The sequence below is a fragment of the Erinaceus europaeus genome, chromosome 12, assembly GCF_950295315.1.
Source record: "Erinaceus europaeus chromosome 12, mEriEur2.1, whole genome shotgun sequence".
In the NCBI taxonomy this organism is placed as follows: domain Eukaryota; kingdom Metazoa; phylum Chordata; class Mammalia; order Eulipotyphla; family Erinaceidae; genus Erinaceus; species Erinaceus europaeus.
In genome coordinates this window covers 22,911,844-22,935,186 of record NC_080173.1, presented here as the reverse complement: position 1 = coordinate 22,935,186, position 23,343 = coordinate 22,911,844, and the positions used below count along the sequence as shown (strand labels likewise).

The following is a 23,343-nucleotide window of genomic DNA, read 5'->3' as shown; positions in this document are numbered from 1 at the left end:
GTCTTCAGGTCTGGGTTGATTCTGTTTGGGGACTCTCTGGGCCTCTTGAATCTTAATGTCCTTTCTGTTGTTTAGGGTTGGCAAGTTTTCCTCTATTATTTCCTGTATATATTAATGTTTACTTCCCTTTCCTCTCTTTCTTCCTCTGGTAGGCCAATTATGCGAATGTTACTTCTTTTGAGATCATGTCTCTGTTGTTGTTTCTAGTGTCTCTCAATCTCTTTTTTAGTTCTTTTACCTTCTTCTTAGTGTTCTCAAGCTCATCCTCTGTCTGGCTAATTCTGTTTTCTGCTTCTGTTAATCTGCTTTCCCTTCCCTCAGCTTCCTTCTTCAGTTCAGTTACAGTATTAGGATTAGCTTGTTCTGCTAGTTGGCCTGCTAGCTCAGCTATTTCAGTTTTCAGTTCTCTAATTGCCTTGAGTTAGCTGGTATTTTCCTTGAGGACTCTCATCTGTTGTTTCCCTATTATAGCCTTTTCCTCTATAGTCGTCCTCATTTCTGTGGTTAATAGTTTAATACTTGTTTGGATATCCTCCTTATTTATAGTTGCTTTTGGTTTACTTGGAATTTTTTTCTGGGTTCCTGTCTTGATTCACTGTGGTAGCAGTTTTATTTGCTCTCAATTTAACCATTTTTTTTATTGGTGTGGTTTGTATTTTTCTGTCCTATCTTTTTTCAGTTGCTGTGTTGTGTGAGTATAGGCCACACTAGAGTCTTTTCGCAAATGAAGTCACAGACTACAGAAAGTAAACAATAGAAGCCAAAGCAAAGATTAATGCAGTTCAGCCACCCACCCCCATTACTACTTCCAAATGTCTTTCCTTTTTTCCTCTTCTCTCTCCAGATCCTGAGGGAGTTGGAGTTCAGAGCCCTCTGGGCATCTTCCCCTAATACTGCTTCTCGGAGTATGGACCAAAATTCTTTTTGGGGTACAGAAGATGGGAGGTCTGGCTTTTGTAATTGCTTCTCTGCTGGACGTGGGTGTTGGCAGGTCGATCCATACCCCCTGCCTGTTCTGTCTTTCCTTAGTGAGGTAGAGCTCTGGAGGGGTGAAGTTCTGGGGCACATTGGCTGCCCAGGGAAGTCAGGATGGAATCATAGTAGCATCTGCAACTTGGTGTCTTAAAGGCAGGGGGTTTTTTGTTGTTGTTGTTGTTTTTTAAATAAAGTTCTTGGCACAAATATCCAAAAATGTCCTGTAAGACTAGAGATATTGATGGCTTATCAAGTTCAAAAGTTCTCTTGGGTTTCTGGTTAGGAGTTAAATTAGGAAAATAGTTTTTAAAAATTGCCAACTTCATCAATTATAGTTAACTTCTAAACATAAAATCATAATTAGCTAGCTAATGGTGACATTTACTACTATAGTCTCAATTAAGTATTCTAGTATCATTTAATCATTTTCTCCTAATAACCACTTAAAGTCCCTAAGAGAAGAGGAAGAGGAAGAGAGAGAGGCTTATAATTGTGGGATAGGATAAAGGCATGTGGCTAGCAGGAAAAGTCCTGGGGGGGAGTCTTTCTTTTTCAAATATGTTACATATTTTAAATTTAATGTTTATTTTTGGATAGACATAAATTGAGAGGGGACAGCTAAGAGAGAGGGAGAGAGGCAGACACCTGCAGTTCTGCTTCACTGTTTGTGAAGCTTCCCTTCTGCAGATGGGGGCCAGGGATTTGAACCCAGGTCCTTGCACACTGTAATGTGTGCAGTCAACCAGGTCTGCCACCACCTGGCCCTTCTGATGCAGTCTTTAAAGCATAGAAACAAGTGTGTTGTGATCATTCTCAGGAAACCCAGCAAAGCCTGGACCCTTACTTGGAGATCATGCACAAGTGGCTTATAAAGGTGGTCTTCTTGCTCTGGGACTAGTCTGGAGGAGAAAGCCTGGAATACACAGTTGGCCTGGGAGCCACTTGCTTAACTACTGCTGCTTAGAGATGTCCGCATTAGGCCTATTGCGGGAAGGGGACCCGTCAGTCTGGAGAGGGTAAAAAATTTTATTTGAGGATACAGACGACGGTGTTCCGTCGTACAGATCTAGCTTGCCCAGAATCTAGTCCTGAAAGCAAATAATCTAAGACTGGGGAGATAGCGAAACACTGTTAGAGCACAGAATCTGCCTACTTGGCGTCCTAGACACCCCAGCTTCAATCCCTGCCTCTGTTATTGCTAAGCCATGATCCAGGGTGTCTCACTCTTCTCTCATAAAATAGAACTTAGCTAAAAAGAATTAGTTCTCTTAATGAATCAAAAAAGAAGGCAGTGTAGCATTTAGTAAAAAGCCAAACTAGTAGAGCTTGTAGAAAATTGTTTCAGGGGGCCGGGCAGTAGCGCAGCTTGTTAAATGCACATGGCACCAAGTGCAAAAACCAGCATCCCGGTTCGAGTCCCCTGGCTCCCCACCTGCAGGGAGGTTGCTTTGCAAGCAGTGAAGCAAGTCTGCAGGTGTCTTATCTCTTCCCCTCCTCTCTTGATTTCTCTCTGTCCTATCCAACAGTAGCAACATGGGAAAAATGACCTCCAGGAACAGTGGATTCATAGTGCAGTCACCAAGCCCCAGCAATAATCCTGGAGGCAAAAAATAAAATAGTTTCAGGTGTGATCTGAGCATTAAGGAAGTCTGCAGTTGCCGTGCCAGCAGTTACTTCTTGCCTGATCTGTTTGTGTGTTTCTTGTACTTATTGCCAGCACTTTATAGTTCTCTTGAGTAAAATGTAGAAAACAATTACCTTTTAACTGAAAGTACAAGTCTCCTGCTGCCCTCCCATTCTGACCAGTTGTTCTGTTCACAGTCTTCACGAGTTCTTCTTTTATTCTCATAAAGACATTGTGAGGGATGAATTAAAGCAATCTTTGGCACTGGAAAACATTCAGATTGGCTTATTTAAAACTCTCTTAAATTCAGTTTCCATCTGGTAGTAAAATTAGGACCTATTTAAGTATATATGTTTTTGCCTTTACATTTTACCATATTAACTCTCATCAACAGAAACACCTAAGAATATTGGCAGCCATCCATTACAAAGGAATAGTGAATGTTTGCTAATGACCAAAATAAGTTTGATTGGCATTAGTGAAATTTATTACAAGACAAATAATTTTTTCAACATAGGAGACTCATAAATATTTGAGTAGTCACACAGGGAACAGATGTCAACTTTTACATCCTTTTGTTGGTTTAGAATAGTTTGTGAACATTTTCAAACAGGAAAATGTTGTGCATACTTCTGAATAGGGTATATTTTATCTTCTGTGTCTCAGTGATCAGGCAGTGAAAAAGCACCATTTTCTGCGTCCCAGCTCTGTTGTTCTCTCAGTGGCCTGGGTAAGCCATCACTAAAGCAGAGTAGTACTAATAGCTCTGCAGGTGTGGTAAATTATCGGAGTGCCTGGAGTAGTCCCAACCTGCCAGATACAGTAAGGACAAACACTAGCTACTTTTCAGAGGACAAGTTGCAACAATCATTTCATAAATTGAGGCATCTTTTGGAGAGCCTGTTGCATGTGCTTGGCTAGAGACATAACAGAAACTTGCAGCACTGCCTTTGCCTTTCCAGAAGAGAACTAATCACTGTGAGCAAGAGTGTGAGCCAGCTGATATTCTAGATATTTAATTCCTGTATCAAATTGCTGTTTCTGTTTTACAGTTAAAAATTTCCAGGCCGGGAGTGGGACGGTAGCGCAGCGGGTTAAGCACACAAGCCCCTGGCTCCCCACCTGTAGGGGAGACACTTCACAGGCGGTGGAGCAGGTCTGCAGGTGTCTGTCTTTCTCTCCCCCCTCTCTATCTCCCCTCCTCTCTCGGTTTCTCTCTTTCCTATCCAATGACAGCAACAACAACAATAATAACCACAATGATGATAAAACAACAAGGGCAACAAAGGGGGAAAAATGGTCACTAGGAGCAGTGGATTCGTGGTGCAGGCACCATGCCCCAGAAATAACCCTGGAGGCAAAAAAAAAAAAAAATCTCCAGGCCAACAGCCAGCAAGGTAGCTGTCCTAGGAAGATGCCTGCTTTGCCATGAGTGACCAAGATTCAAGCCCAGTCCCTAAGGCACAGGCCAAAGGGAAATTTGGGTGCCATAGTGTCTTTCCATCCTTCCTTCATCTGTCTGTCTGTCTCTTTCTGGAAAAGCTGGCCCAGAGCTGTGACACCTGATGGAGACAGAGATAAATAATCCTGCAGCCATTAGAAGATTCAGCTAAGTAGATTCTGGGTTCAGAGAGACAAGTTCAAATCTCACTATGTAAAATATGAGTTTAAGCACTGTAAGTTTCAGTATCTCTATGAAGCATGGGATAATAGAGTATTGCAGGCCCTTGATTGAGTATTGTTATTTGAGAATATTTCACTACACGTTATTTCACTTCATGTGAGTTTCAAGGATCCCCTTAGTGAAGTTGAGAACTTACTCAGCCTATCTTGTAGGACACTCTTATTTTTAATTGATGGGAAGTATTCCTAAGTGGATACCTTTCAATATAGAAAAAGTATGTCTGCTCTTTTAAGGAAGACTATATATATGGTTCAAAATAATTGAAATTAAGTTTTCAGGATTGAGGCCACATTTTTTTCCAGTTATATTTTAGCTAGTTTTTGAAACTTAGGTAAGTTGTGAATCTGGAGGGAAATGTAGGCCATATTCATAGCATGATGGTGACTAAAGCATAGGGCTTCAGTAGTCAATCATGTTCCCTGAGACTCTTTAGCCTTGAAGTATGTCATTCATGGATAACTAGTAATGGAACATACATGTATAAATGGGAACATCTTTCAAAAGTGCCACCATTCTGGAGGAGCTTCTATATAATGATCTTAGTGCAGCAAAATGTTTATTTATATATATATATATGGCCTCCAGGGTTATCGATGGGGCTTGGTGCCTGCACCACGAATCCACTGCTCCTGATGGCTATCTTTTTTTTTTTTTAATTGTTGTTGTGTAGGACAGAGAGAAATTGTGAAAGGAGGGGAAGGCAGAGAGGGAGAGAACGATAGATACCCACAGACCTGCTTCACCACTTGTGAAGCGACCCCCTGCAGGTGGAGAGCCAGAGGCTTGAACCCAAATCCTTGTATGGGTCCTTGCACTTCACACTATGTGCGCTTAATCCAGTGCGCTGCTGCCCTGCCCCCAGAAAAATATTTGACAGAGATCAGATACCTTTTTTGTCCAGATGCCAACAGAACTTGGAGAGGAGAGCCATTCCGGGAGCATCCTTCTTAGACGTGTTCCATTTCACCATTATCAAACTGCCCAGGGGCTGGCTGGTGGCACACCTGGTTGAGCGCACATGTTACAGTGCACAAGGGGGTAGCTTTTCAGGTGGTGAAGCAGTGCTGCAGGTGTCTCTCTGTCTCTTTTCCTCTCTATCTCCCCTCTCTGTTGATTTCTGAATGTCTCTCTCCAATAAATGAATAAATAAAGATAATAAAAAAATTTTGTGGTCCGGGAGGTGGCGCAGTGGATAAAGCATTGGACTCTCAAGCATGAGGTCCTGAGTTCAGTCCCCGGCAGCACACATACCAGAGTGATGTCTGGTTCTTTTTCTCTCTCTCTCTCCCTCTATATTTCTAATAAATAAATAAAATATTTAAAAAAATTAAAGTAAAATTTCTCATTTCACCATAGCTTGTGGAAGACGAATCTTTATAGAAAGCCCAATGGGCTGTATTGATTCTGTCTCCTAAAGGCCTTTTGAGGTCAAAAGTACACTTTTGTACTATAGTCAGTAAGGGATTAACACTGATTTCTGTTTAAGAGAGACAAGTCCTCTAATTCTTGTTTGCCTTTATGAACTCTTATAACATTCCTTGATTTTTAAAAAATAGCATTGAGGGCCAATGGTAAGTGAGGAGGAGATGAAAGATGGCAGAAAGGTCACTCACCCACCGTAAGGCAGAATACCTGTTGAGCCAAGACTGACTTCTTGTGTCTTCAGGTAGATATGGGGAGGCAGGGTTAGAGGGATGTGGGTTTGTTTGCTGCCCCACACAAGAGCAAGCAATTTTGTTGCTCCACACAAGAACAAGCAATTTTGTGAGGTTTTTTTTTTTTTTTTTTTTTTAATGTGAGTGTATAAAGCATTATCTTGTCTCTTACATGCAGTTCTAATGATAACAGTATGGTTGGGGAAATGACTTACTTGGCTAGTGTGCTGCTTTGCCATGTGCACAGCCCAGGCACTGAAGGAAGCTTTGGTACTTGTGGTCTCTTTCACACTCTCTCTGCCTCCTCTCAGTTTTTAGGGAGGGAGGGACACAGTTGTGGATGAAGATTTTGTATGTGCACACCCTATTTCTGAGCCAGCCAAGCAGGGGGGCATAATGATAAAGAAGTGATGTGGGCAGTTACAAGAAGTAATAAAATCACAATAGTCAAACAACCATGTGATACAGTAAACAATACTCCTTTGTGTGCCGGGTGTTTTTATATGCACAGGTGGATTTGCAGCTGCAGTCACCACGCCTCTGGATGTAGCAAAAACAAGAATCATGTTGGCAAAAGTAAGTGATGAATCAAAGCAATGTAGACGTGTAACAGATGCTTGTATTCCTTAGCACTAAGGCTTAAAGTAGAGGAGAAAGCAAAAAAAGCAAACAAAACAAAAAAAGGTCTAGCACATAGTTGTGATAGCACCTTGTGCTGCCTGCCAGTGAAACTGCCATGGACAGAGGAGTGGAGATAGCATAATGGTTATGCAAAAAGACTTTCATACCTGAGAGTCCAAAGTCCCACATTCAGTTCTCCCAAATCACCAGAAGCCAGAGATCAGAGCAGTACCCACAGTAACTGTAGTGACTGGTATCTACATAGTATCTTTTTCAGAATCACTTTTACTTGCATTATGTAAACTGGTGGGGGGGGCACTAACTGATCACACTATTTTCAGATAATCTCTATTTATACTGGCAGCAGAGCTGAGCCTCAAAAGAAGTGACCTGTTCTAAACCATGTAAACGCAAGAGACTGAATTTAAGTCCTAACTGGATGAAATAGGACATTCGTCAGGATTGTTTAAACCATTTCACAAAAAGTAATCTTTTTTTTTTTAAGCTAGACTGAGGTTTCAGGGAATGCTATAGATATATCTGGATCAAAACAAAAAATACCAAGGCAGGCCCTCGTGGGAAAGTGGACCAAATAAGGGCAGAATGCCAGTATGGAGATTGGCAGGGTCAGACCTAAGAATACCACTCACATATTAAATGAAACATAGTGCTTTTTACTAAATGTGCTTACTACCTACTTAACTAAGGCTCAGAAGTGTACCATTTATACTGACTAGTCCCCATCCTTCTTAAGTCAGTTAATACTGTTTCCATTCCATTTCCTGTTGAGAGTTTGTATATGAATTCTCTAGGTGAACTGTGCTTACAGTTTGGTAGAGAGAAGCAGCTCCTTCTGTGGCAGAGGCCTGATGAAGGTTTCCCTGGGGAACCAGGTCCTGAGAATCAAGTCTCTCAAACCCACGAGTCCTGGTATCCAAAAAGCTATCCAGTCTCTTTGAAACTGTTCAAGCTTAGAGCATTAGGGAGCCATGCATCTGAGCATATCTAGTAGCAACTGTGAGTTGTGAAGCCTGTTAAGAGAGTGGATTTCTCTGTTGTCTTTTCACTCAGGCTGGTTCCAGCACTGCGAGTGGGAATGTGCTCTCAGCCCTGCATGGGGTCTGGCGGACGCAGGGACTGCCAGGGTAAGGACAGGAAGGGATGCTCAGCTGCCTTCCACTGCTCAGCTGACCCTTCTTTCTTTAGGCCAACGTGGAGAAACAGTTTCCTTTCTTCTGCTTATGTCTTGGTTGGGGTATCTTTCTTTTTCAACATAGCATAGTGACACCTCACTTAAAACCACTGTTCTGTATTGTTAGCTGAGTGCCTCACATATCTAGCATCATGTTCTGAAAAGCTCCCTCAAATTCTGCTTTAACAGTTGCTTTTACTGTATGCCCTAGTAAATCTTTAAATGTTGGGATCTGTACAGATAATGTGAAATTTTGCGTTTTCTCACAGAACCCTCTGCTGCCAGGAATATTCCCGAGAAAGCATAAAGCAACAAGGTCCTTACAGTGAGTGTCTAAAGCCGGTGGCAGGGTTTGTCAGGTGTAAACAGCCAAGCTGCAGCGGTACCACCTCCTCAACCCAGCAGTGCTCACCATTTAACTGGAACTTTGCATCTAGCAGCCTTTTTTTTTTTTTTTAATATTTATTCCCTTTTGTTGCCCTTTTTTTATTGTTGTTGTAGTTATTACTGTTGTTGATGTCATCATTTTTGGATAGGACAGAGAGAAATGGAGAGAGGAGGGGGAGAGAAAGGTAGACACCCGCAGACCTGCTTCACCGCCTGTGAAGTGACCACCCTGCAGGTGAGGAGCCGGGGGCTGGAACCGGGATCCTTACACTTTGTAAGGAACCGGTCCTCGCACTTTGTGCCAACTGCGCTCAACCTGCTGCGCTACCATCTGACTCCTCATTTGCAGGCTTTTATTTAAGCTAGTGGATGATCTGGAGAGTAGGAAGCAAGCTGGTCTGGGTCCCCCAAAAATGCTTTTTGCATGAAAATGGCCCCACCCTCTATTCAGAATTTCTAGCTGGAAGTCTTCGAAGGGGGTAATGTTGGATTGACTTTGTTGGGTATAATTACTTTAATGGATTGGTGCTGTTTGCTTGAAGGACTAGGAACTCTGAACGGAGTTTGGGTTTAAAAGAAAGGAATAGGGTCAAGAGATGGCTGGCTGGAAAGAGTACATGCCTTTCCACACTCAAGGCCCCAGGTTTGAATCTAGGTACCACATGGGTGTAGCTTGTATAGCTATGGTTTCTCTCTCCCTCTGTATCTGAAATAAAAAGAAACAAATCTTGGCCCAGGAGTAGAGGAGTTCTTCATATGCAAATCCCTGGAGCCACAATAAATAAATACTTGAGTAAGGAGGGGCGCTACACGTCAGCCACATATGACTGATACATTGTGGAGAAGTAAGAATCTGGCTGCTCATAGCTGAAGCACATTGATTTAAACACCAGTTACCCACTGAACAAAGAAATGGCAATATAAAATGAAATGTAAAGCAACTTAGTAGAAGGTGAAAGGCTTTCTAGAGTTTCCACTAGTGGTCAGGCCACACAGAGAGATGTTGTATGCAGTGTTTTTTTTTTTTTTTTTTTTAGCTCATAAAGCCAAGCTGTTGAGTGTGTAGTTTGCCCCTGTGAACATTAGATTCTGTGGTGACATTTGGTCCAGCACTGAGTAGGTGATGAGCTCCCTTCCACTCTCCTGCCATTCCTGAGGAAGAGTGATGTATGGGTGTGGTATTACTAGCAAAACTGTTCACTGAAAGTGTGTAGAAAGGGAATTTCCTGGAGTAGGTGGTTGAGATGAGCTCTTTCTTCCCTATCCCACTTGTGGCGAATACTTGACGGCATTTCACTAAGTGACACTGGAGGTTTATGGAGGGGCAGGGTGTGTCAGAGCATGCCCAGGGCCTCCTGACTCCACTGTCAGCCCCAGAAAGGTAAATAGGATTTCTGCTTATCTTCTAGAAACTTGTCGGTGTTGGGCTCTTCATTAGTATGCATAGTGTGATCCTTAGTGTTCCAGGCAGCCGAGCTTATCACTTAAGACTGAACAGTGTTCATTAACTTCCTATTAATGTGCTACAACAGATAGTTTGTCAATAGAACTGTAACAAAAAAGCAAGCAAAAGACCCTACAAGTGTCAAGCAGTAGTTGTGAGCAGTGGTCCCTGTGGCCTGAGTGCTCTTCCCCTTGCTGCTGCTATTTCTATGCACTTGTCCCTGTTGGCACCACCCAGGAGCACACCTGTCCCATTCACTAGGTAGTTGAGTTGCTGGACAGGTAAGTGAAATGGTGCTGACCTCTCAGGATAAATGAATGTAGTGACATTTTGCTTTCTCTGTTTTGGCATACATGGGAAGAACCATGCTCAGGCACATATTTGGAATGCATGTTCTGAGGCAGACTGTTTTTTCCAAAGTAAAAAACCCACTTGCCCCCCCCTTTTTTTTTCCCCCACCAGGGTTATTGTTGGGCCTCCGTGCCTGCACATTGAATCTACAGCTCCTGGTGACCACCTCCCTTCCATCTGACAGAGAGAAATTGGGAGTGGGGGGACAGAGATGGAGAGAGAGACACCTGCAGACCTGCTTCACCACTCATGAAGCTTATCTCCTGCAGGTGGGGGATGGAGGTTGAACCTGGGTCCTTAGGCATGGTAATATGTGCACCAGTCCTCTAATGCAAGAGTTGAAGGGAAAGGTTTAAAAAGTTGAAGGAAAGCCAGTTTACCCCCATGCTGCCCCTTCCATTCATTTTCTCTTCTCTCAGCCAGCTTTGCTTTTCTTTCTTTTTCTTTTCTTTTTTTTGGGTGTGTGTGTGTTTGTGTAATGACTTACACCTACTGGTATCCATTTGTCAAGACAAATGCTAAATGTACTTAGTTTGTTATCGCATTTGATCTGTGGTCCCTATAACATAGCCCTGTTCTACTCACAAGTCTTTACTTCCAGGTCTGGTTGGGGCACTCACTGTACAAATTGCTTTACTTTAAAGCTGTAATTATGTTAATAGATTCAGTTGTCATCTAGTGAAACCATAAACTGCTTCCATCTGCTTCTTGCCAGGAGCAGCTGAGCTCATTAGTAGCAAAAGCTGAATAAGACGCTGGCTTGAAATATCTGTAGGATGGCAGAGGAGCGAGAATTGTGTGGTCTTGCTCAGCATCCTTCTCCTTAGGTGCTTTCCAGGCCAGGACTCAGTGACCGCAGTGTAGTAACTTAGGAGTTTCTGCACCCACAGGACCACCTCATGCAGAAACGATTGGCATGATGTGAGCTTAGCAGCTTTCTTCTTACAAGTGCACTGTGGTCTGCCATAGAATTTTCACCATTACTTCTAGACAAGTTCTTATTTTTATGTGTAGTATTTTACTTAATGATTTTGGGCCCCACAAAGCTACTGTAAAGTCCCCCTCATTCCTATTCTCAGAAGTGCTAAGTGGGGAGTTGGGCGGTAGCGGAGCGCAAAGTGGCACAAAGCATAAGGATCTCGGTTCGAGCCCTCGGCTCCCCACCTGCAGGGGAGTCACTTCACAGGTGGTGAAGCAGGTCTGCAGGTGTCTATCTTTCTCTCCCCTCTCTGTCTTCTCCTCCTCTCTCCATTTCTCTCTGTCCTGTCCAACAACAACATCATCAATAACAACAACAAAGGCAACAAAAAAGGAATAAATAAATTTTAAAACGTGCTGAGTGCTCCCTTCACACAGAGGCAAGGTGGCTTTTCCCAGTGGTTGTGTGGAAAGGAAGCAGCCAGGCCAGTGGGAGTGAGGCAGCAGGGATCCTCCCTTCTTGTTTCTCATTTACCATTTAACTCGTCACAAACCCCCCCATATCTTAAAGAATACTGACATGACTTGACTGTTTTCTTCCCTAAACTGGATCTAGGGGCTTTTAACTTGTAAATCCACTCTTTTTTTGATTTTGTATTTTTGTTTCTCTGTTTATAAAAGTAATACCCTGGCTAAAAAAAAAAAGACTAGGCCTGTTCCCACCTCCCACCCCCAATTGCCTCTAGGGTTTTCACTGGGGCTCTGTGCCTATACGACTAATCCACTGCTCCTGGTGGTCATTTCCCCCTTTTTTAAATAGTACAGAAAGAATTTGAGAGGAGAGGGAGAACGAGACACAGAGATACTTGCAGTATTTGCTTCATCGCTTGTGAAGCTTCCACCCTGCAGGTGGGGATCAGGAACTTAAACCTAGGGCCTTATGCATAGCAACCTGTGAATTTAACCAAGTACACCACCACCAGACCCCCCAAAAAAACTATCTTTTGGAATCCAACTCTGCAGAAAAAGTTGAGGACCTAGTCCTGCCTTGTCTGTCTAGCGTGCAACCTGTACAGCCAGCTCTAGGGCTGTTTCGTATGCTTTCTTGGTTAGATTCTTTTCTTTTTTACTCGTCACCATGATTACCACTGGGGCTTGGTGCCCACACTATGAATCTACCCTGCAGCCAGTTTAACTTTTTTTTTTTTCATCTATTTCACTTGATAGGGCAGAGATAAATTGAGAGGGAAGGGAAAGACACCTGCAGATCTGCTTCACTGCTTGTAAAGTGTCTCTCCTGCAGGTGGGGAGTGGGGCTTGAACCCGTGTCCTCGTGCATGGTAATAATGTCAGCTCAACTGGATGTGTCACCAACTGGCTCCCAGATTCCCTTCTTAAAAAAACCATCTTGGGGTGGTCCAGGAGGTGGTGCAGTGGATAAAGTACTGGACTCTCAAGCGTGAGGTCCTGAGTTCAAGCCCTGGCAGCACATGTACCAGAGTGATGTCTGGTTCTTTCTCATCAATCAATAAATAAAATCTTAAAAAAAAAAAAAAAACCCATCTTGGGGAGGGGTGTGCTTCGTAGTTTCTATTGTCACCATTAGCATGAGGAATAATGGTCGACAAGTAACCTCTGCATAGGCACAGGAAGGTTTTTGGAGAACAAACCCTCAATTTACATCCCGGTTAAGTGTTCTTTTACATAGAATTTCTTTAGTCATTGTAAAGTTGGAACTTTGATAGTGACCAGGCCTTCTTTTGTGCTGGGGATGAGCTTGTGTGAAGGTGCTGCTCCCTCCTGCTGTCTGTCTCCTTCAGTACAGGGGGGAAGAGGGCAGGCAAGTCCGTGAGGATTCTGTTGTCTAATGTAGCATCACGGTTGTGGGACTTTAAGGGTAAAACGTGATCAAATCCCCAGGAGAAGAGGCCACCTTTCCAAAGTGGCTCCTGCCCTCCAACCCCTTTATTAAAAAGTCAATTCAACATCTCTGAAAGACAAAAAAAAAAAAAATTCTGGTAGGGTCAGTTACTATTTTCTTTCTAAGTATTTATTGGATAGAGACATAGAAATGAAAGGGGAGAGACTCCTGCAGCACTACGTCACATGTGAAGTTTCCCTCTTGCAGGTGAGAACCTGGCTCCTTGAGCATATTAACCTGTGTGCTCAACAGGGTGTCCAACTGCCTAGCCCTAGTTATTATTTCTTGATAAATGATTTAACTTGAGAGTTCTCACAACTAAGCTTTTTGGTATTTGGACATTTTAGCCAACCAACAGCTGGGCTCGGACTTCAACAAGTTTAGTTGGGAATGTAATTTTAGTGCCATTTTAAAAGGGAAAAAAAAATCTAAATGCTGTGTGGGGTTTAATGAGCATAGTATGTTGAGCTGAGTAAGCTGTGGGTGTTGGAATTTAACCTTTTCTTACAGTTTAAAAAAAAAAATCTTTCCTTCCCCTAGATTATTTGCAGGTGTCTTTCCTCGAATGGCAGCAATCAGTCTGGGAGGTTTCATCTTCCTCGGTGCTTATGACCAAACTCGCAGCTTGTTGTTGGAACTTGGCACAGAGAGTCCATGAATTAGAGATGGTTCCACGTCCGCTTCTTTCAAGAAGGGGGGGCTGCTGTGAGAACTCTTACCCTTCCGGTGAGCAGCTGTTTGACCATCTGAACAGGCTGAAATCCGGTTTTGCTGATTGTGACATGGAGAATGTCTTCCAGGCTATAGGCTGGAATGATATCATCAGCCAGTTTGCCAGAAAGGGAGAAAACGGTGCCCATAGAAGTTTTTTTTTTTTTTTTTCCTCAGAACTTCTTAATAAATAAATTTGGTAATTCTCATGCCAAGGCCTTTGGAGTTTTCATTTCCTGCCATTTGACAGTAGTCAGTAGGAAGGCAGAATTTTTTTTTAACTAAAGGATGTTCAGCTTGGGTTTCTGGTGGTGTTGGATATTGAACCTGGGACTTAGGCACCTCAGGCCTGAGAGGTCTTTGAATAACCATTATGCTACCTCCCTCCACCCATGAAGGACACTTGGGGAAAACTACAGCATAGCAAGCTTTCTTATTAGGTTGCTTTTAACTACCCTCAGATTTCACCTATAAAAACACACAATTGTATTTTACAGAGAAGTGTCCAGCAGCCCATGTGGTGTGTTGAGAGAAAGCAGTTGCAGCTCAAATGACTAGGTGGCCCTCTGAGGAAATGAGTCCCACTCCATGGCAGCCTGGGCTAGCTTCAGAAAGTGTTTCTTCATTCCTAACCAGTAAGATTTGTTATCTGGTATTTTAAAGTTCAATACTAGCAACAGAAGAGAGGTGATGTAATAAAATGGTTAACATTTTAGACTAACTTAATACGCTCCAAGTGTTAGAAAAATTCTCAGGAATTTAGTGATGTTGTGTCTTCCTTGGAGCAACAGAAGATGATTTCGCTTTGCCTATTTTTTTTTCTTTTTGGAGAAAAGAGTAATTAAAACCAGAAAGATCACCTCTGAAATTAAATGGTTAGACTGACTCCAGTCATGCTTAACATTTATAAATGAACCTTTATTAAAGACACTTCAATGCCATTTGTTAGACACTTCAATATTTTTACATGTTTTTCAATGTACATTATACCAAAATTTCTATAAATAAATAACTCTGTACATAAAAGTAATACTTCCTCTTTCACATTGCCTCTCAGAAGCAGCAAATTCACATATTTTGTGGAAGTAACATTAAACTGTTGAGAACAGAATTCTAAATGTGCTTTTGGAACAGTGATAACAGTTGACAGCAAATTTTACATAACCATTTTGTCAATACCTACCCACCTTTAGCTCTTTCGGCTAAAGGAGTTTGCTTTCTGAGATTTTAAGGACCTTGTTTGTTTTAGTGTAATTCTTCCTGAAATACACATTGGCACTCACAAGATGTTTAACTACAGGTCTCAAAAGTGCAAGTAAGATCCAGAACCTAGGTCAAGGACTAAATCGTATACAGTCCAAGCCCAGCTGTCCATGAGGAAAGGACAAGCCTGCTCCAGATCCTCAGAGATAAGCTACCCCTGAAAAGTAATGACTTGATCTTTCTTCTCCCCCAAGGGCCAATGTAATTTTAATTATATTGGCAGAACTCAATAAACCATTACTATTGAAAAATCCACAGGTACCGACACCAGCAGCTTCTAGCTCACTAAAAAGCCTCAAATGACAATTGCATGATATCAACATGTCCACATTTGTGTTTTATCATTATGTGAGCTTCAGAGAAGGAAGAATGGCAGTGCTTCCTCGTTCAGACTAACTGCTTGGGATGGATTAACAGCCCCCATTCTGCTTATTAAAGAACTTCAACCTATGAGAGGAAAAAAAAAAAACACACACTGCAAAGGTATGTGACAGTCATACCTCTGGGCTCTATCGGGAGGTCTGTTGCAAAAGCACCCACCCGAAAGCAGTACTGCTGTTATTTCCACTGAAAAGTACATCTGGTTGTGAAGCATCCTGGAGTCTGGCCTGTGAAGTGCAATACAAGCCCAAGCACTTCCATCCTCCCCACTTACCCAGCATTCCAGTGGGCAGATGTGGTTTTTTGCTTCCATGAATTCCATCCATGCATTAAGGCACCAGAACTAGCCCCCCCCCAAATTAAACAGCAACCTGATAAGAAAAGTAATATTGTCGAAATTGTACAATTTTTTTCTTTGTTAACCATGCACTAAAATAGCTTCTGAAAAAGATAATATATATATATGTATATATATATATATATATATGAAATCTCTGAAAACTCTTATGTACAATGGTATCAAATACTTTTCTGCTTTTTTTACACAATAGCCTCTTGCATTTTTTGTGCTTCAGCTGCAAGTCCTTTATAAACTATTGATACTTCAAATGGAAGTTAAAACTATATACAAATCAGTGACGCTTGAACCCAAGCTTTCTCATGGCCTCTCCTACCTCTCTTTCCTGTAGAGATTGACAAGCGCTTGAGGTAGACAAAGCCTAGATTTTTGGTGCAAACAGCAGTGGCACATTCCGTTTCCCAGGGAGCTGTCCTGTTAGTGACATGATGGACTCAAGACTGGAGTCACATGCTCTGGAGAGATGTCCATTGGAAAGAAGCAAGTGCTGGCCTTCACTGGGGACGTGGGGAAAGCCTGAGGAAGCCTCTGTGAGCTGAGGACTGCTTGGAGTTAATGCTGAGGAGGGAGGGAGATCTGTGGAGTCTGGCTCACACAACCTTGATAAAGTCCAAGACGAGGTCCCTGTGACAAAGGAGAAGGCACATCAGACCCTCCAGCCTGGCCAGCTATGAGCTCCCCTCACCCGCTGGTGATGCCTTGGAAGACAGTGAAACGTTACCTTTCCTTTCTGGCGGTGCCATTGACTTCTTCAAGGACGCCAGCATTCTATCATGGTTACTGGGATAAGGGGATCCCCTACATTCAGAACGAGATCCATCAAGGGTATCAGGAGTCTCATTGCTTGCAGGATGTTCTCGGTCACTCCCGCTGGGCTCCAGAGTACTTAGTGTACCTGGCTGTGCACTGTCTCTGGACATGGACTGAGGACACGAGACTTGTTCCTTGGAGTAACTGTCCATCTCTGTATTGCAGTCACTACATGCAGGTGGGCCACCATGCTCTGTGGGTCAACACAAGAGGAAAATCAGAAAGAATGCTATTCAAGTCTCCCCACCCATACAGGAGAACATGGGCTTGCTATCAGTAACACTAAGCACTTGTCCTCCCATGTCTAAATGATTCAAATTAACTTGCTAATCGGAGAATGTAGTCACAAGATTCTTCTGAAAAAACAAAAAGGCTCAAAATAACCCTGGGAAACAGGTACCTTTCTTTGGGCCTTTCCCTTAAGTTGCTTATCAATCTGGAAAATCAGTCACCACACCAGTTTATTTATAGGAGTGCTGTTTTAGAAGCAGGAAAGAGGCAAGGACTCGGTACTAATATGTGGAACACACCATTCTGAGGTAGTCTTGTATCAATAACGTGTCTCCCCCCTTTCACATATTGAATAGGTCAACCCACACTTTGATTTCAAGAAAACGGTTTTCCTGATAAGCATCTCATACCCATCTTCAGTGGACCTGGTGTCCTATCAGGTTTCTCCATTTTCCAGGCCTCCTTATTAAATCCAACACAGAGCCGGGGTTGCCTGTACGACACCCGGTGAGTGTCCATCTCAGGGAAGAGGCCTGCGTCTCTTGGACAAACACCTGAAATAGGATCCCATGCATTAGGACTAACGTTTCAGAGTAAGTTGTATGAAAAAGTAAAAGGGGCAAGGCTATTTGAGAAAGTTTGTTTTTTTTTTTAACAAAAATATTCTTCATTGGGTTACTGGACTGTTGACCAAGATGTTGAGCAGGAGTGTTTTCTACTGGCACTGCTCCTATTCAGGAGACAGGTTTATAATAATTTATCTGTACCATATCCTGCTGTGACTCATGGGAAACAGGATTTTTGAAACCTTGCAGAGCTGCATGAGGCTCACCGAAATAAATAGAAGACTTCAGTTAAGCACCTCTCTCGTTCAGCAAACAATCAGAGGCCTTTGCCATCTCATGACACAGCTGCGCCAAGTGTGGAAGCCTTACCATTGCTTTCAATGTGCCCATTGGCTTGATGGCCGCCCTCAGTCCTGACCACCGTTTCCTGCCGGTCAGAAAGGGTCCCCTGAGAAGAGAGGTAGCTTGGAACATCTGGAGGCACAATGGTTTCATCTGTAAGAGGAAATGACAGTCAAAACTCCAGGGGGTCAAGTCCTCAGTGGTAACAAGAAATGCAGACACACATCAACTGGAGTAGGATTCTCTGAGCAGCTGCCAAGAGACTGCGGAGTCTATGGGCTGGAGTGGCCCTCCCAGAGCCTGCTCAGCCTTGGCTCTGTACCCAGGTATAAAGAACATGGCAAGCAGATGTCTGAATACACAGAAGAGACAGACTGATGGTGGGGAGACAGAAAGAACAGTGTCCTACGGAGCCTCCTGCACTAAGGTCACTGCTTTTCAGTCTCCCCTGAAAGCACACTCAGCAGGCAGTGGCTCACCTGTGTTGGTGACACTGTATTCTTCACTCTTCTTCCGGGTTTGGTAGATGATGCACACCCAGACCAAGGACGTCAGCACAATACTGCACACCACAGCAATGGTGAAGATGCCCACGGTGGTTCCATCCTTCCTGCATCCAGGGCTGGGTAGGATGCTCAGCTGGCTGTGAGCTCGCACAGTGCCCAGGGTGTTAGACATCTCACAGGTGTACTGGCCTGCATCCTCCACACCCACGTTCTGCACGACGAGCAGCTGGTTACCAGGGGTGAAGTGGTGCCGCTCTGTGAGGCTTAGTGGGCCATCCCCCTTGAGCCAGGTGATTCGGGGTATAGGGCTCCCAGTCGCCTTGCACTGGAAAGCCACTGTTTCTCCCACAGACACCTCCCGGTCTTCCAGAGGGACCAACAAGGATGGAGTTTCTGCAAGAATTCAGCCAACAGCTTTAGAGTTATGCTTCATCTTCTGGACATAACACAAAACACTGACCATGCCACACAAAACCTTCAATCAGAGGATCAAGCTTTCCAGAAGACCCAACACAGCTGACTAAATCATTATGACTGGGAAGGGGACCTGCTCCAGCCACCAGAACAAACTAACTGATAGCAGAAAAGCCCCTATTGTTCCCAACTGTCCTATTCCTTCCCAAGACTACATCTACCCATTTCATGAGGCAGGGTTGGTTGTTTTCCTTTCCTTGCCCAGAGCACTGCTCAGTTTTGACTTAATGGTGGCAGTAACTGAATGCTCAGTCATGAGAGTTTTATTTTCCCAGGGAGAAAGACAGATTATTTGAACAAAATGAAGTAAAGAAGTCATACAGATAACAAATGGCAGAGTATTTTTGGCCTTACATGTTAGATTGGTAAGATAGTTTCAATTTTCCACTTACCTTGTACTTTTCTACGTTCTCAGCATTCTTTAGGGGTACAGTACATTATTTTACCAGAAATATAAATTTTCTATGTTCACTACAAAATTTGGGCTACCTTCTGCATAAGTGTCCAGTTTAAGCTGCCTGACATGTTCAAGAAAAATCAGTTAAGAGGTTTGACATACACTTTCGGAAAACACTGACTTAGTTCATAAGGTTTTTCTTGGATGACAAAATGTTAGTACTGTTGAATATTTTATCTGAGTCATATTTTCAAGAACAAAACTTTTTGCAAGGCCACTATTTCCTAGAGCTTTTATTTCTTACCATCAAGTAATCCAAGAAAGAAATTAATCAGAGGCACATTTATTATATTTAAAAAGGTATATTGGGAGTCCGGCGGTAGCACAGTGTGTTAAGCACACATGGTGCAAAGCTTAAGGATCCCGGTTCGAGCCCCCAGCTCCCTACCTGCAGGGGAGTCGCTTCACAGGTGGTGAAGCAGGTCTGCAGGTATCTATCTTTCTCTCCCCCTCTGTCCTGTCCAACAATGACGACATCAGTAACAACAATAATAACTACAACAATTTTTTAAAAAAGCATATTAAAGTCTGGGGGAGTCAGGCTGTAGCGCAGCAGGTTAAGCGCAGGTGGCGCAAAGCGCAAGGATCAGCGTAAGGATCCCTGTTCGAGCCCCAGCTCCCCACCTGCAGGGGAGTGGCTTCACAAGCGGTGAAGCAGGTCTGCAGGTGTCTCTCTTTCTCTCCCCCTTTCTGTCTTCCCCTCCTCTCCATTTCTCTCTGTCCTATCCAACAATGACAACAACAATAACTACAACAATAAAACAACAAGGACAACAAAAAGGGAATAAATATTAAAAAAATAAATAAATAAATAAAATAAAGTCTGGGGCCAGGTGGTGGCGCACCTGGACCCAGTCCCCACCTGAAGGAGGAAAGCTTCACAAATGGTGAAGCAGGTGTCTATCACCCCCTTCCCTCAATTTCTGACTATCACTATCCAACAAATTTTAAAAAAAAGCAAAAAAATAAAAATAAATAAAATCTTAAGTCCTACCTCTAGGGACTTTTGATTTCTGTATGATCTTGCTACCCTCATAACCCAGTATATTTATTATTCAATGGGATCAAGGGGTTTGGTTAAGCATAGATCATTTGCATACTATAGCTGTTATGAACATAGTTTTCTAGATTACATGTATTTGCCTCTCTCTCTAAAGGTAAAACACACACCCTTTCATACAATGAAAGTGCATTTGGCCCACCTGCAGGGGAGTCACTTCACAAGTGGTGAAGCAGGTCTGCAGTTGTCTATCTTTCTCTCCCCCCTCTGTCCTATCCAACAACGACACCAATAACAACATAGGGCAACAAAAGGGAATGGATAAATAAAGTGCATTTGGAGTTCTGTCTTGAGAGCTTTTTGAAGACTTTGAACCAAACTATCTAATCAGCCAGTAGACTGAAGTTTGAGTATTTCCTATTTAAGAGAGGGGGGAAAAAAGTTGAGAGAGTACAGCTGACCACACTGAAACTCATGTGCCTTGGAAAAGTGGATCTTCACAAGCCTAATCAAAAAACTTCACAATGGAATTGTAACGTTTTCTAAATTATCAATTTAGAACGACTTGTGATAGATCAGCAGGCAGGACCAGTGATGTCTTAAAAAATTAATTTTAAAAACACTAAGTGAAGCGGCATTAACCTCTTGCTTTGCAAACACAAGTGCCACCACCGTCGCCACAGCTAAAAGCTTGTCACCGAGGCCTGCAGTCACAGTTATGGAAAAAACTGTCAACCAAATTGTAGTGTTAAAACCTGAGAGTTACTAACATCCCTTGAATGGCAAATCTGTATGGATCTACACTGCAGCCTTTTACCCCACCCTCCTGGGCACAACCTACATAGGTCCAAAGGGTTGTTTTCTGAACCAAAGTGATCCAAAATGCGTCACCCAAATTCTACAGTCTGCTCTCTAATTTTCTGTGTCTCCACCAGTGCTTGTCCCTGGCCAGGCATCAAGGAAGGCCCGGTGGCAGGCACAGCTGAGCATAGGAGACGGCAGCTGCCCAACAGTGGAGTTCCCAGGCTGCCTGGTGTGGCACAGACCCCAGGGAGAGGTGTGCGAAAAGCTAGGGCCGCCGACTCGGCCCCCTGCCCCATGAAGCATCATCTATCTTCCAAGGCTCCCTGAGCCCCATCATAGCTCCAGTATCTCCCCTCCCCCTTGCTTCCCTGGTTCCTTGTTTTTTCCTACTGATATCCTTGTGCACCTGTTCCAAGCAAGCGGCAGGAGTGTCTGTACCCACATAGAGCCAGCCTGCGGCTCCCCACTTCCTGGGATTCGCCTCCTCGAGTAGCATGCACACTCACTTGCCGAATGTTTTTTTCTTTCTCATTCATTACTGTTGGGCTGTCTCCCCAGTGGGGCACTTCTGATGATTCTTTTTTATACATTAAGTCCTTTAAACACTCTTACTTCACTGGCAGTGTACTTTTTGTTTTTTTTTTAAGAAATGGAATTACTTAGTTAAGAAGTAAGCAACCCTCCATACTCACTCATCTCAGGCTCCAATGAGCCTTACCTCTGTGTATCACTGATAGGTAAGAAAATCTCACTGCTTCTCTCTTACAGACAAGTGTACACATCATACTCAGTATCACAAACCTAGGACAGTCAGGGTGGCGTTGGCAGAAACAAAGCCAGCTGAGTTCTGAGCAGTGCAGCTGTAGACGCCCATGTCATCTACTTTCACATCCGTGATGAAGAACACGTCGTCGTCTGGCATGACGTGCATGCGTCGCTCACGAGCAGCGGGGAAATCTGTGCCTCCGTCCTTCTGCCAGGCGATCTGGGGGTTAGGGTGACCAGTGGCAGCACACTCAAGGCGAGCCATGGTGCCCGTCCGGATGGCAATGTCATGGGGCATTTTAGTGAATGATGGCAGCACTGCAAGAGACAAAAATACAGGGTCTAGTTTTTAGAGTGTTACAGGTGCAACTGTCAGGAAAAGCCCTCTATGAACAGGACGTCCCTCATGTCTGAAGTCACTTCACCCCGCCCCTCACCATCTTCAATCACTTCAGTCCTCTCGCCTAGCACCTGGGACCATGACTACGCCTGTGAGTCAGGTTTCCAGGCTCTGCCCAGCTGTTCCTTGCCGTGGTAAGAACATTTCTCCTGGCATCTGGCCGCACACTCAAAACTGGCTGTTGCCTCCGACCTTCTCAAATGTCATGCTTTTTATGAAGCATATCCTTATGAGTCCTTTTTTTTTTTTATCTTTATTTATTGAGACAACCAGAAATCGAGGGGAAAGAGAGGGAGAGAAATACCTGCTTCACTGCTTGTAAAGCTTTCCCCTTGCAGGTGGTGACCAGGGCCTTGAACCCAGGTCCTTGTGCATTGTAATGTGCACTCAATCAGATGCACCACCACCCAGCCCCTATCCGTACTAGTCTTCATACTGCCATCAGTCTACACAGGGAGGAATGTCTGCCTTAACTAGAAGAGGGGTTGGAAGACAACAATACAGGTGCATGAAGGATGATAGAGGACCTAGTGGGGCTGTACTGTTCTATGGGAAACTGGGGGATGTTACGCATGTGCAAATACTGTATTTACAGTTGAATGTAAAACATTAATTCCTCAATAAGGAAATAAAAAATAAATAAAAGAACATCTGTTCCACTCAGACACAATTATAGGGGAAAGGATGATAGGCTGGATGGCTCATCTTTCTTGAAGTAGTCAGTTTTGGAGAGGCAGTGCAGGGACCCACATGGCCTGAGAGATGCAGCCAGCCTACAAATCGCAAGTGTCCTGGCACAGTGGGAAGCAGCATGCCTGCCTCATCACCATTCTCATCAACATTACTATAGTAGGGGCTCTGCTCTGTTAACTGATGTTTTGAAAATTAGTTAGGACTCCCTCAGAGTCAGCTACAACAGCCCAAGCCACAGTATGTCAGTATGGTCTCCTGACAGCAGCCCCAGCATTTGTGATAACCACCCTCATGCCAAGAAAAAAGTAACTTTCTAACTAGAAGTTTAATATTATGTACATTTTGTGTTTGTGGAGTGGGCTGGTCAACACTCAAGCTATTTCTCTTCTACCCTAACCTTAATAGCACAAATAATCCCCCTGAAGAAGCCACTTCTTACTCAGTTGAGTAAAATACCCTTTTCAAGTTCTCTAGGACTGGCTTGTGACTAGCCTTACTTGCCACGGCTGCTAGAGAGGCCACTGACTGCCCAGGCTGTGCCACCTCCTCAAGGGACAGCAGATTCCGCAGGATACAAGTAAGCTTGGAATTCAGAGTCCAGATAGGTTCTGTGGCAGGTAGTAAATAAATGAAAATACAAAACTTGGGCCTACGATTTCAGCTAGTGTATTATAACTGGATTTTAAAAATTACCATAAAACTATAAGCTTTCTAGCCCTTTTTCCAGCCATGACATCATCTCCCTAGACAATAACTTGGATCCACCTGCACATCAGATGTCAGGCTCAGGAAGAAAGGAAGGAAGGAAGG

General features: G+C 43.5%; 2 protein-coding genes across 21 annotated transcripts in view; one reads left to right on the top strand and one right to left on the bottom strand.

Moving 5' to 3' along the window:
* SLC25A26 (solute carrier family 25 member 26) overlaps positions 1–13,692 on the top strand; it is a 138,990-nt gene extending 125,298 nt beyond the window's left edge. For 9 of the 16 annotated variants that reach the window (XM_060202923.1, XM_060202922.1, XM_060202920.1 and 6 more), the window contains 4 exons: positions 6,450–6,514; positions 7,631–7,704; positions 8,021–8,076; positions 13,313–13,692. In XM_060202923.1, the coding sequence (XP_060058906.1) occupies positions 6,450–6,514; positions 7,631–7,704; positions 8,021–8,076; positions 13,313–13,677 (560 nt within the window). In that variant the 3' untranslated portion in view covers positions 13,678–13,692. The remainder of the gene's footprint in view (positions 1–6,449; positions 6,515–7,630; positions 7,705–8,020; positions 8,077–13,312) is intronic. The other 7 variants (XM_060202930.1, XM_060202925.1, XM_060202924.1 and 4 more) reach the window with 4 other exon arrangements.
* A 688-nt stretch (positions 13,693–14,380) lies between these two features.
* Positions 14,381–23,343, bottom strand: part of LRIG1 (leucine rich repeats and immunoglobulin like domains 1) — a 139,345-nt gene continuing 130,382 nt past the window's right edge. For 4 of the 5 annotated variants that reach the window (XM_007520626.3, XM_060202916.1, XM_060202915.1 and 1 more), the window contains 6 exons: positions 21,477–21,758; positions 17,914–18,333; positions 17,462–17,587; positions 16,937–17,080; positions 16,207–16,488; positions 14,381–16,109 (listed from right to left, as the gene is read on the bottom strand). In XM_007520626.3, the coding sequence (XP_007520688.1) occupies positions 15,847–16,109; positions 16,207–16,488; positions 16,937–17,080; positions 17,462–17,587; positions 17,914–18,333; positions 21,477–21,758 (1,517 nt within the window). In that variant the 3' untranslated portion in view covers positions 14,381–15,846. The remainder of the gene's footprint in view (positions 16,110–16,206; positions 16,489–16,936; positions 17,081–17,461; positions 17,588–17,913; positions 18,334–21,476; positions 21,759–23,343) is intronic. The other variant, XM_060202914.1, reaches the window with a different exon arrangement.